At 42.7% G+C, this 14,587-nt stretch overlaps 1 protein-coding gene across 1 annotated transcript in view; it reads right to left on the reverse strand.

The window, feature by feature from the left end:
• Positions 1 to 5,297: 5,297 nt before the first annotated feature.
• Positions 5,298 to 14,587, reverse strand: part of si:ch211-113g11.6 (uncharacterized protein LOC559008 homolog) — a 68,305-nt gene continuing 59,015 nt past the window's right edge. Inside the window, exons 13-15 of the mRNA XM_050046008.1 lie at positions 14,392 to 14,564; positions 12,483 to 12,538; positions 5,298 to 11,909 (exon numbers count right to left, since the gene is read on the reverse strand). Coding sequence (XP_049901965.1) covers positions 11,563 to 11,909; positions 12,483 to 12,538; positions 14,392 to 14,564 — 576 coding nt within the window. The 3' untranslated portion in view covers positions 5,298 to 11,562. The remainder of the gene's footprint in view (positions 11,910 to 12,482; positions 12,539 to 14,391; positions 14,565 to 14,587) is intronic.

A 14,587-nucleotide genomic window follows, 5' to 3' on the forward strand; every position in this document is an offset into this window, starting at 1 on the left:
GTCAGTGAAAACATGGATGCTTCACACACAGAAGATCTATACAATCAGCACAGTTTCAAGATTAGAGTCACCAATTCAGTATCTGACCAAATGTCTCCCCTTCTGTTCCTGAGATATGACGTTAAAACATGATGATGTCACAGTCAAGCTGACCTTTGACCTTTGACTACAAAATACTGATCACTTTATTCTTCCTCATCAAATTTGAAGAAATTCTTTAAAGCTGTTCTTGAGATATCACGTTCACAAGATTGAGACAGATGAGGTCACAGTGACCTTGACCTTTGACCTTTGACCATCAAAAACTAATCAGGTCATCATTTAGTCGAAGTGGACATTTGTGAAGAATAGCTTCAATAGTTTCAACTATTTTTCTTTCTGATCCAAACCGTGACATCTTGGAAATTGGAAACTATGATCAGATCTTATCAAATAAATGGACTTTGACTTTACTTTGAACCACGAACACGACTGGCTGAAACATAATCATCGAACTATCAGTGTCAAGAAAACAGGATGTATGCATTTTCATTCCCCTAAAAAAACATATCTATGTCTGGCCCTGTTCGTTTTGCAAATCAAACACTAACCATCACAGAAACCTACAAATATCTTAGAGTATTCCTCGACTCACATCTCACTTATTGACACCACATTCAGAACCTAACAGAGAGGCTCACCCAGAAACTGTACGTCTGTAACAAGATCAGACCAGATCTCATCCCTGCTATTTCAGACGTGCACCTACATGCAGTCATTCTCTCGAATATATCCTACTGTCTCCCAGTATGGTCCCTCACCACCAAGGAAACCACTGAGCCCATAGTAAGAATACACAACAGAGCTTACAAGATCCATGGTAACCTCCCCTTTGGACTCATCACTGCACTCTCAAACTCTGACTTTTAAAAACTACACAAATAATTTAGCCATCTTACTATATAATGAGGAAAACTGTGTGTGTGTGTGTGTGTGTGTGTGTGTGTGTGTCTGTTCCACGTTTTTCTCCTCACTGACTTGGTCAATCCATGTGAAATTTGGCACAGTGGTAGAGGGTCATGGGAGAATGCCAATGAAGCAATATTACATCAATTGGCCAAAGGGGGGCGCTATAGCAACCGACTGAAATGTCAAACTTTGAATGGGCATATCTCATGCCCCGTATGTGGTAGAGACATGAAACTTTGCACAGAGATGCCTCTCCTCATGAGGAACACATTTGCCTCAAGAACCCATAACTTCCGCTTATATAGATTTTCCACCATTTTGAATTTTTTGAAAAGCACTTCAAATGAATCTCTTCCTAGGAAGTTTGAGCGATCTGCATGAAACTGGGTGAACATAATCTAGGGAGCAATATCTAAAGTTCCCTCTTGGCAAAAGTTGGAAAACTTACTAAAACTGAGCTTCTATAAGGCAATGAATATTGCGGAGGGCGTGGCTCATCACATAAAGGTGTATAACATCTCAAGGGTTTCACCCATCACCACGCAACTTTGTAGGCATATGACCACACATAATCCACAACAACTCCTGCACTACCTCCAAGTCACAACACAAGACAGCAACACGTCACTAGATCAGTCTCACATGCACTCATTCCTGTACCACTTCACAAAAACAGTTATGGTCAGAGATGATTTTGTTACACTCGAACTAAGATGTGGAACAACATCCCACACTACATCAGAGCTATAACCTCTGTTACACATTTCAAACACGCATATAAACACTATCTGATGGAAGGACACACCTGCAGCCACTGATTTAAATCGCATTTCCCATTTTATTTCACTTCAGTCCTCTACTCTGCTCTGTCTCTGCAGCTGCCTACGCTTTGTTCTTTTGCCTCTGTTGATTGTTTCTGTTTTTATTTTGTATTGTGATGTGTTTTTGTTGCTGAACAGGAGCCTGCTGAAAACCAGTTTTACCTGTAACACACGATGTTACTTTTTCATTCCTTCCTGTATAATTAGAACACACTAGTGTAACATATCTGTGGTTTACAGAAACACACAAAGCAAACATTTATTGTGGCATTTCCAATAAAAGCTGTCTCCATTGGTGGATGAGGTCAGGAAGAAAACGTCGCTTGTTGTCGGGTGAAGCGACCCTTAAACACAATACAAGCAGTTTTATTTGTCATGCTCAGATTTCTTCATTGTGTCGAGAGAAATGACATCTGGAAACAATTACAGTGGGAAATGGTTTGATTTATTTTGCGGCTGTGGCTTAAAAATCTCTTTGTGTGTCTGTGTCTGTGCCAGTGTAACCACTGAGAAGACTGACATGTGAACTCCGGCGCTGAAGTGTGTTTTTGTGTGTGTGTGTGTGTGTGTGTGTGTGTGTGTGTATAAGAGAGACAGTCCTTGTTTGTGTGTGTGTGTGTGTGTGTGTGCGCTCCTGATAACTGCAGAATAATAGAAACCAATTGAAAGAAGGGAGGATTTATATTTAATGGCTCCTTGCCTAATTCCAGCCAGGAAATATGAATAGAGTGGAGGCAGATATTACAGAGGGGGCTGCACATTAGGCAGAAATATGCTGGGGAGCAGTGAGCGTGCAGAGGGAGATAGAGACTCGGGGTCTTCGATAAAAGTATCTCTTTGTTGTTGTTGAGTAGAAAGCTCAGGAACTGATTGACTTGTGCAACAGGCTGATTTTACCTCTGAAGGTTCCCAGGGGCCTTCAGCATCCATCGTCTCATCTCACTCTCAGAGAGAAAGAAAATAAGCATCGCTCACAAAATGAATAGAACGAGATTCAACATTGAGTCATGGTTACAGTCAGACAGGTTGAAAAATCTGCTTTGAATCAACATCATGACAGCAGTCACAAGACCAAGCCTTGGGGAAAAGAAAAGCTCTCTTATCCATCTCTCACCATCCTGTGGAGATCATTTCATCATTTCATGACTAAAATATCAACATCTTAGATCTCTGTGTTGCTCACACAAAGTGTAAAAGAAAAAGGTTCATGGTGTTTTGTGATAATCATTGAAAATACCTTTATTTCAACACCCAACTCATCACTCTACCCTCCTGCGTCTCTTGTTGACGGCGTTTAACGCTTGTTCTCGGCAGCATTTCAAACTGACTCTGTCCAGTGGTGTATCATACTGCTGCGACAGGCACTGACTGATGTATCATACCATCACAAAAGGCTCTGTCTGGCCGTATTGCAAACTGTGGCATCCAGTGGCACATCATACTGCTGCAAGAGGTGGCTTTTGGCGTCGGTGTCTGGCGCTGAAACTACTGACAATGCGGCAATATTTGATGAGTTTTTGACGAGATGTTCAGAGGTTGTTGGTTATTTCCTGCTAGAAGACACTGCTCATGGTGGAGTTTATGTTAAGTCTCTCAGGAAACAACTACTTGAGGCCATGGGTAAAGTCGGGGGAACATAGATCTATCGGAGACAAACACAGTAGGCGACCCAACTCAGCAGCACCGCCACTACGCGCATGTGCATCACGTGCTGTTTGAGCTGTCCACAACATAAAGCTGGAAATCCACATATGTATGCAGCCGTGCACGCCACTGCATCATCAACAATGCAGCCCTGCAAATATTTCAGGGATTCTGTCCATAGAAATGTTGTCAGAGGGCTTTTATTTTGAAACAGAAACAGGAAGTGCTGAGATAAAAAACAAAATTATATTTTTCCGCATCTGCGATAGAAACATTGAAACTATGGTAAAATGTGGAACAATGTCCGTATGATCAAACAATGTTGTTGTTCATGTTGCAAATGGTGTTTGCTTTTTATTTGGACACAGATTTCTGTATTTTAGCTTTTTCATCTCTGCAGTGCACCGTCAGTGTGGACACGAAACATCGCTTAAACAGGGTTTATACTTCTGCGTTGAATCGACATTATACCTACGGCGTGGATGTCACCTGACCTGATGCTTTTATTTACTTTGATTTGACAGATCAGAAAGAAAACATTTTAAAGAAGAAATTTACTGACGGACTTACAGACGTCTCTTTCACAAGTTATGTAGCAGGAAGAACCCTTGTGAAAGTTGTAATTCCACATTTGGCCACTATGTAAAATTGTCTTCAAAGCCCCGCCCTGTTCCTGGGGTTTGGTTGAATCAATTAAACTTTGCTGCTCTTCACAGGAAGTCAACACAGTGGCAAAAAAACGCCACAGCCAGCTCATGTTTTGGAAGTGTAATCACAGAGTGACACAGACACACCGCCACACTAAATGCTCATAACGACGCAGGACACACACGCATAAACATACAGCTATGAATCAAACTTTATGTCCATCATCTGTTTGTGAAAACAACAGTAAGATCCACAAATAAAGTGAGTGCTAAACCTCTGAGTGCCACAGACTGTGATCAATGTATTTTTCAGGGAGACATTAAAAGATAGACGTGATGTTTTTGAGGAGAATCAGTCTGAAAATCCATCCTCTCTGACAGACTTACACTATGTAATTAGCATGCATGTGAAATAGGCTTGAGCACTTCAGTCGGTGCTTGTAGTTCAATTCATCATAAAGTGAAGAGGAGCAGCAGCGGTCTCACTGAATCCTCCTCAGACGGATATAAATGGATATTTCAGCTATAAAACATTCATCATTCTGAGAGTGCTGCTTCTTCTTTTCAGTCCTCGTATACAGTGAAGCCTACAGGCTGCAGTTACATCATCTCTGATTATTGGAGGAGACAGGTTTGACATCCATTGGTGATGATTGGTGGAGTTGATCGCTGGTTCTAAACTCATAAAACACCATTGATCGGGGAGGAGGCGGCTTCAGCAGAACAACTGCAAAAACCCCAAAACACTGGGATCAGCTTAAAGTTTCAGGAACAAGCAGCAGACTCTGGATTATTGACTCATGTCAGTGGGTGTGAAACACTCAGAGGCCTTTCACAGCATCTCATCAATACACCAAATATTGGCCAGCAGATGGTGATGCAACCTGCTTGTGTTGACGGCAACCTCCAGCAGAGTGTCAACCATTTTGTGATCTGGTGTCTGTACACATTTCTACAACGTTCAGCCTGTATGAAAGTCATTGAACAAACTTTAATATAAAATTGAGGAAACTAAACCCCTTAGGAACACTGTGAATCTAAAAACCCATAATTTACAAATTAAATGAGTTTTAATGAACAATTTTTAATTTGAAATATTTGACAGATCTATCGATTATAAGATTTGGGATTTTGAACCAAATCCAAAATATTGTCATGATGATATTTAAAGGAGTCTTGTTCAGTATTTGCGCTTGAGTTTCCAGGTAAGGGATAAATTAATGGATAAAATTATGGACTGCAATGTAAAAACTGTTTGTAAAGATATAGATATATATTTTTTTTTTTTGCATGGATACATTACTTAAAAGATGGGAAAAGTCCCTTAAAATGAAAAACAAACATCACAGCTACCCACTGATTTTTTTAAAAAAAACGCAAGGCTCAGTGAGGGATGACTTTAAGGGGTTATTCCCCCTTTCAAAAGCCCCTAACCTGAATAAAAGCACCTTAATATACTAGGCTACAATATATTAATTATCCTGTTAAAGCCCATTAAATACCTTAATTACAGTATAATTTGTGGATAAACTGGTGTAATTTAAAGGGAAATCAGAGAATTCAGCGTCTCAGTGCTTTGAAATGAAGACAATCAACCCTTTCTTTATACTTATATTTTATTAATTTTCACCGCACATGTTCAGGGAAACACATGTCAATATGGATTTGTTACATGAATATCTATTGCACTATAGATATCTGTTTTTTTAAAAATACATGTTATGAGATGGCATTCGACTGGCATGGCACCAATATAAATATCTCTTTTTTAATAATAGAGTTTGGCATGTTACTTTTAAAATTAGATATATCAAGACACAGAATCGTGGGCACACATCATGTACAGTACTTGACACTCAAAAACCCCAGAGCAAACAAAACAGCGACCCGCCTCTCTCCGTGTCGATTGGTTTACAGCAGATAGCGCAATCCATTAAATTGGTTTCCTGAAGGCAAATCAAGAGCTTGCTTTGAAGGAGATTAGCCTTTATCGGACGGGCTGACGATGACGGATGTGACTGAGTGATAACTGAATTTCGATAAAGCAGCCATGTGGATATCCATATCAAAGCAAGGGCTTGAACATAGAGGAGATTTGTATTTGACACCGAGCGTTGGTAAATGCTTTAAATGCTATAAATCTTGCTTCCACGCATTAGCTGGGGAAGTGTTGATACTAAAGCAAAGCCTTGTGGGGCTGAGGATGATGACTGGGTGAAGTGCTGAATGATGAAAGCCTGATTCCACCTGCCTGAGGAGCACCACTGCTCCTCATGAGGAGAGGAAATACAATCAGCTCTGCGCAGCAACAACTGTCTGAGCACGTTTAACACTCTGTGACACAAGATCAGCTCTGCTGCTGAGAGAACACACTCCACTGTGTGTCCCAAATCCACACTGTAACACAGACGCTGCTCTGCCACATGAATACACGCACATGTGAGTGTATCTGACAGGAATAAGAGAGTCTGTCATCTCTGTCCCACAGCTCGAGTCATGTTGAGGCTAATGAACATATTTGGTTTATTTAAAACATGGCTGTGATCTTTCCCAGCCCAGGGGAAAATATGTACGTTCCTGCAAATCACGGATAAGATACATGTGCATGTGTCGTACGTATCATATTAACATTTCTTTACTGATCCAGTATATGAGCTGACTTTGTCACAAGGGAGTCTGTTCTCACTGTTCTCAGTGATTTCCGCGTCAGACACCGACACCACAAGCCACCCTCTGCGGCAGTATGACATGCCACTGGGTGGCGTCAGTTTGTAACACGGCTGGACAGAACCTTTCTTAGTAGTATGAGACACAGACAGGCACCATCAGCTAATAACGTGGCCAGACAGCACCTGTCACAGAAGTTTATACAAAAGATACACCACTGGACAGCGTCAGGTAACGATGTACTAAGAAGAGCTGGGAGGCCCCTAACGGGCGGGGCGGGGCGGGGCGTGGAGGTGGATGGGTCCAACAAACACTTGGCGCCTGCTGTTCACTTCCCATATGAAGTTAGAGCCAAACCATAATGTTTTTTTTCTAAACCTACCCACGCGCGTTTGTTGCACAAGGAAATAAACATAAATATGAGGTGTTTTACTGATGTTGATTTGGAAAAGACTGTCTGCATCTAACGAGGAGAAACTGTACATTTCTTGTGAAAACAGAAGTGTGTTTAAAAAAGATGCAATGCATTTAACAGGCCTGAACTGACGTGTCACCCCAGAACGTCAACAACAAACTCCATAGGATACGTAGCACGTCATACTGTACGTAGACATTAACGGCACAAAGCAGCAATATTTAACCAGCTGGGATGAGAGCGGGTTGCATCAGGCGGTGGAGGGGATGGTGGATGGTGTGTCACACAGGAAGAACGCCTGACAGGCTGCAGATCACTTTTCAAATCCAAATAAAAACAACACCAGTGGTTTTTAGCGAATCATTGCTTTTCCTGCGGCTTTTAAGCCCTCAAACATGCGTGTTCTTTGAGATGACCAATAACCAGGTGGTTTTGTGCCTAAACATAACCACACACTAACCACAGCTGTGTTGAAACATTAAGTTTCAAAGTATCTGCGACATAATAATGTGCAAATCTAACGCCAACATTTTTTCTGGTGATTGGGTTGATCTTTCCGTAACCTTGACCAGCACTGATGGCAGGTGACGGGATGTGAAATTCTTCATCTCAACATCACATATTTTGTTCGCTGTCCAACCAACCACCAGCTGTGGCCCCTTACAGAGTTTACAGCAGTCATATTATCTTTCACCTTTGACCCCGAGAGGTCCCTCATAATGACATTTTTCTGCTGAAGACAGTCTCTACAAGAACATCACATGGACTGGGGACACAGTGACGAGGCTTATGATACCAGTGGGGTTTCCGTAGCAACGTGATGTTTTCTGCACTCAAAGAGCAAGTGAGATTTTTTTACTATGTCCAGAACCTTAGTATGAAGCAGTACGTGTCTGCTTAATATATATGGTAAAATATTACAAAGCAAACACTGGACGCTGTGCCTGCATAAATATCCCACAATGCAGTGCAGTAGATGACACAGTTTAGCAGACAATGGCAGACAGCGACCGAGAAGCTCAGCAACATCAATACCACTTCAATTTAAGCGTAATTGTAAGATTTCACTTTGAGGTTGGCACGGGTTACCATGGTAATTATGTGTCTCCAACCAGCAAAGAGGCTCTGAGAGAGTTACATGGTGACACACATTGGGTGAGTAATGCATGGTCAAAACTTTGTCAGTGAGCCTACATGACAAAATATGATGCACTAGATATCCTCCTGCGTCAGGACATTCAGAGACGGCGTGTCAATTTACACTTGTTCCATGCGTTGGTTCTTTTCAAAATAAACTGCTATTCAAACAGGAAATGCACAGCGTCTGCTGCATCAGCATCCTGTCTTTTTCAAAATAAACTTACAAAGTAGGTAAAAAACTTAAGTTTGGGGCGACAAAAGCTCCTGGTTAGCTTTAGAAAAAAACATCATGGTTTGGCCTAAAATAATGGCATTTGGTACTATTGTAGTGTAACATGACATATGTCATTTGACAGCACAGCACGCTACACACACTAGCACACTGCATTGTTATTAGTGTAACTCAGTTCACTTCTGGTTTTAAAACAGGGACCAACGACGGGCTCCCGAGTGAAAGTTTGTTTGATCCTACCTCAACTCCCACCCACCCAGTGTGAACAGTCTTTCTTGATACTCCGGTAGTTGCCAGTGGAATTACAAAGTCACCACCTGGTGCCTGTAATACTGTGGCGAGGAGTGCCTCTGTGCATCAGTGTCTGACGCTGACGTCCACTGACATAGCTGCAGTGCTTAACGAGTTGGGAGCGAGGACAGGCTGGTGACTCTGGACGCAGCGCTGGTGTGGTTGCCTGATTAGCATTAGAAAGCATCTCCTCTCATCTCAGCCACACAAACACAGTGGTTACAGTTCTACAGCATAGAGGAGGTTATAGATGAGAATGAGTTCAGCATGTCTGTGCATGTTGAGTTAGTTTCCCACCAAAGGTCTCTGGCAGCAGCCTCTACTCCACCAGAACTTGGCTGGCGGCTGATGTTAATTTCCCACCCTGGTGACGACACAAAGACGATTAAATGTATGTTAGACCTGCGCTTTGTTTGTGGGGAAGACGACACACGCTCAGAGTCTATCTGGGACCAACTGTTACGCCAGGTAAGAAGCGAAGGGATTTTATGAATGAAGATAAGAAGAAGCGTCGGGAGAATGAGCTGGCTTGACATGGCTTTGTTTCGTCATGTTTTCTTTACTTGGCACAGTCAGTAGCTCGCGTCAGTGCAATGAAGAAAGCAAGCAGATCCCCGAGCAGCAACACACAACCGAGCTGAGTGAGAAACACGACACCACCTCAACATTTCCACAGCTGAGAACACGCTCGCTGCTCGTATCCCTGACGGTGTAAAATAAATTCTTTAATATGGTGCATGACGAGCCCGCTCCATTGTCTAATTAGCTATTAATGACATCTCTGCCACTGTGGAAGGCAGATTTATGTAACACTACTGAATGATAATTCTCAAAGCTCTGGAGAACATGCTAATCCGCTGCATAATTCATCACCGCACAAGCCTCCTCCTTCAGTCAGCTGATCAGTATTCAGAAGGTTTGGCTTCACTTTTTGGCATTTGGAGCTGCAGCTACAGTCACAACTCTTATTTCTCTCCACACTCAGCGTTAATCTGCCGTCTTGGTCTTAATAAAGCTTGTGTTATTAGAGGAGAGGTTGGAGGGTGTCGCTGTGGATGTGTTAAAGCTCTTGCCGCTGGTTGTGGTTGCTGCTCCATCAGTGAAGCATCGTGTTGGAATCTGTCGAGCCTTTTTGTTTCACAGCATAGAGATACAAGTTTGACAGAAGGAACCATTTTCTCGTCTATTTGCACTGATGTCCCTGGGGAAAGAGGCAAAGCAGTCAATGGTTACATATCACATTCTAACTATGGCAGAAAACCCCCAAACAATCAGGACAAAGTGTCACATACGTAGGCAGCGATGGCAGAAATCAGCAGAGCCATAAAATACAGAACACATTTCACAGATCTAAGTACAAGCCTTTTTTTTCTCCAAGCAAACTATAAAATGCAAGCTTAATATGCAGTTCCATTTAGCTTCATCTGCCCTCATGATAATATGAGTGTGTGTTTATTGAAATTGCTATAACGCAACACCTTGTTCACATCTTTACGCATTGTCGGTTTGACAGAATTGGATGTCATTTGCAGCAGATTAGCTCCTGTTGGCGCTCTCCGCCCTGTTTCCTAAAAACTGATGGACTCTTGGGATTTTCCCGCCGACGTACCGAGAATTAGCGAAAAGGTCACTGCCGTTTCCTTTCAACCTCTGTCTCTTCACAATAAAAGACAGAGCATAAAATATCCGGATTGTAAACTCTCATGTTGACTGAGATGAATTTAATTACTTTATTTTTAATGTTTAAGACTCTGTAGAGAGGTTCTGAGGGTGTTTGGCCTTCACTGTTAATATGAACTAACCTCTTTACCAAAGGAGCTGTAGGCGATGTTGTGTTTTACACATCCTGTAAGAGCGAGTTTTGTTTCTGATGCTCTGGGGAGGAGGAAAGACGATGGCGTGTAAAAAGAAAAACAACGGACAAAGCTGTGAACAAGGCGTAATAACGATGTCTGATACCATCTGATAAAAAGATGCAAGAAACTGCCTCGTCTGAGGAGGAGGTGCTGAGACACAGTGATGTTCGAGAATGAGCTCTTGCCCATCCGCCTACTTCCTGTCAAAAAGCTGACACTTCCTCCCAGCGATGTTGTTAGACTCAGCTGCACTAATTATAGCGCCAAGTCCAACCGAGGCTGCAGTATTCTGCCTCGACTGCAAAATTGTGCTTAGGAGTTTATGTCCCAGAAGTGTTAAGGCTTTTGAAATCTCAATACCAGACATTTTTCTAAGTACTAATGAGCTATACCGATGAAGTTTAACAAGATGATTGATTAGATGACGAGCGGTATTAAAGGTTTATATATTCACAAATAAGCACAGTCAAGTCAATTTGAAAAGAAGTAGAGAAATGGTAAAAAGAATTGGCCTGGTATTGGTGTTTTTTGCCCAACTCATACGATATGTTTTGAGTCAGAGAGGAGAGGTTCGCAAAGCATCTAAAGATGGTTGAATCAAGATCAAACTCACGAGACGTGTCAATTGATGGACAGTGACTCTTCGTCACTTTAGTCTGAATGTTTATGAATGTTTTATCCGGTTCTGATTTAAACAGCTGCAGCTGCAGGTTTGTTGCTTTATGCAAAAAAATTATCCATTCACATTTTCTGTCTAAAAATGGAAAAAGGTCAATTTTCATCATCCAACCCAACCACGTACTTCAATGCTCTGCGAACCTGACCTCCTAACAGAGGCTCCCCGTCTTTCTGTCATCAGGAGCCAGTAAGGATGAGGGGTTAGCATTAGCGATAGCTGCAGTTAATGGAGCCACAGGGCAGCCATGGCGAACAGGAGTGACGGCCCCAAGGTGGAGGCCAGGGAGGCGGCCAGGAGCCTGCCGTCGTTCACCAGCCTGAAGGAGATAATCTCCACCTTGAATCCGTCCTCGGTGGCCATGCAGCGGAAGACGCCTTCCTTCAGGGGCATGTCAACAACCGGCCCCAGGATGCAGAAGTCCCCAGAGAAGAGGCAAGGATAGTTCTTGACGCGGTTGTCTTTCTCCCAGCGGTAGGTGGCATGGAAGGAGCGCACAGGGCACGGGAGGAAGATGGAGGTATTGGACTGCACCGTCACCTCTCTGGGGAAAGTGCGGCGCTGCTTCAGAGCTGCAGGGACAAAGATATGAAGAGTTTTGACACTGAAATGAATCCTTTCAAAATGACGATTGCACTTTCTCTCATTGTTTATTTGCTGAGAACTCAACATTAAGTGGTACTTTGTTTAACTCTTACAAGATGGTGATAAAGCATATTGTATGAAACGTTATTACTTTGCTCCAAGATATCAGTTAAAGATTAAAATACATTGCTTCTCATCGTCGCTAAGTATTATTTTCTGGGGAAACAGAAAGAACTTGTCGCTGTATCCACAGGCAGGACGTGCGGCATCACTGACACAACTAGAAATAAATGCAGTGTTCACATCAGATCACTTCAGGAGATAGCCGTCCCTGCAGAGAGGAGGATTTTCTCCTGATTAGTTGAGGTTATAACTGGGCTCTGAGCTTTAAAACAGGGCAAGCCATGATGTAAAAAAAAGAAAAAAATCTCCCTGCGGGGTTTTTGGACTCTACTCAATTATATGATAATCATCTTTTTACTGTAGCTGCTCAGAAAGGTTCCTAATTTGGTTTAATTAAGATACACAGAGAGAGTGGGAGAGAGCAGATAAGGGCTCACCAGCAGCTTCCCCACAAACTGAGGAGTTTGAATGGTCCAGATTCTGAATGAGTGTCCTGTTAGGAAATAATAGAGAGGACAAATTAGTGGCATTAAAAAGTTTCACAAATGGCTCATGAGCCTCCACATCAACCTACTGTTACTCACAAATTAAAACATGCAGAAACAAATCATTCAACAATGTCGGGGGGGAAGGAGGCAGGAGTCAGCGGCTCATTACTGCACATGATTGATTTTCACATTCTGTCTTAAAATTGGAAATGCAAAAGATCCATTAAAGCCAAAGCAATTTACAAGTGAACACACAGCATTAGCTCTGCATGTGTTTCTGGTGACCGGAAGGTTTTTCTTAGAACTGCACTTTAAAGGGAAAGTTTGGGATTTCTTAACTGGGGCTGTGTGAGGTACTAATCTATAGTCAGTGTGTTACCTTCAGTGCATTTCCTGTTTGCAGAGACAGACACAACTAACACCCCAGAAGCTCAGCATTATATTGTTGTGAAGGAGGGTTGACACCAAAATGTGTTTCAGCCACCTAAAAAATCAATATCACGCCATACAGAGTATATTTTCACCGCTTTGCCTCACCGTCAGACAGCCCTTTTCTTTGGCACCACGTTTTCTAAACCATATAACCATCATCATCCTCACTGTGACCTCGTCACATGTCCACGTTTGATCATGGACTTTCCACGTCCACATATGGCGTCCAAGGTACCCTGGGTGTGTTGGTTGTTGACGTTCTGGAACGCCGTGTCAACTTCAGCCTGTTACATGCATTGTCTGTTTTCAAAATACACTTCTGTTTTCACAGGAAATGTACAGTTTGCATACAGTCTCTTTCAAAATAAAAGCACTGTGTCAGTACAACACCACCAACTGATGTTTTTTTCCTTCAACAACACACACACGTTTAGGAAAAAGAACAGGGTTTGGCTTTACAATCTTACAGGAAGTGAACACCGGCCTCCTGGGTGAAAGTCAGGTGCTGTTTTACCAACAACAGCTACTGGCGGTGTATCATGCTGACGTGAAAGGACTGCTTTTTCCATCAGTGTCTGACACCACAAGTCACTGACCAAGCACCAGATTTTGACTTCAGGGTGAGACCAGGTTGGTAAAACGTCTGCTCAGTGTATTACTCTGCTGTTTGTCTGGGTCAGACTGTAAGCAGTTTATGGAAGACACCACAAATACTAGAAAGTTAACCTGAATGATTATGACAGAGGTGACAAAGCCTCGTTCACTGTGGAGACAAGACAAAACCTTTAGTTGTTCAAAACATTTAATTCAGATCAGAATGATCTCTTTCATGGGCATGTTGCAGAAAGAAAGAGGTGTAAAAGAAGCCATCTATGTGAAATTGGAAAAGCCATTTCTCAATAGAGGAGGAGGTCTGCAACACCACCTATCCCCCACCTATAATGCTGTCCTTTCATCCTTGCCCAGGAGGCTTAACAACTTAACCTCTAAAAACAATGGTCGTTCACAAATGGCCTCATGTGACTCTAACGACTCCAATTGCAGATAACTATGACCTGGATGAATGAGAATATCCACAGGCAGAGATCTTAGAGATTATAACTTTATGTTTGACTTTGATAGATTTTGATTTTTTTGGGTGGCTTGAATACATTTTGGTGTCAACCCTTCTGGAGATAGTCGTGTCTGTCTCTGCAAACAGGAAGCACACTGACTGCTATCTCCTGGAGGTAACACACTGACTATAGATAAGTACCTCATACATCTCCACTTCAAAACCCCACATTAACCCTTCCAGAGTTTCATCACCTGACGGCCACAGACTGTCAGAACACGAGGTGCAGCAGTTGCAGCTGATGCAGCAGTTCTGGAAATGAGTCCCGTCTCCTTTCATGTAAAACAGACAACAGCTCATATCTCATCATACCCAGTGGTGACGTTGTATCCAGGCGGGATGGCGATGCACTTCCTCCTGGCCCTGTCCCAGCCGCAGTACGGATCCCTGGAAAGGATGCACTCCCTGCATGTGTCGCCATAGCGACTGCAGTCAGCCAGCGGCAGTCGCTGGACCTCCATGGCTGTACCAACATACAGGTGTCCCTGAGGAGGAGGAGACGACTCCA

The sequence above is a fragment of the Epinephelus moara genome, chromosome 6 (genome assembly GCF_006386435.1).
Source record: "Epinephelus moara isolate mb chromosome 6, YSFRI_EMoa_1.0, whole genome shotgun sequence".
In the NCBI taxonomy this organism is placed as follows: domain Eukaryota; kingdom Metazoa; phylum Chordata; class Actinopteri; order Perciformes; family Serranidae; genus Epinephelus; species Epinephelus moara.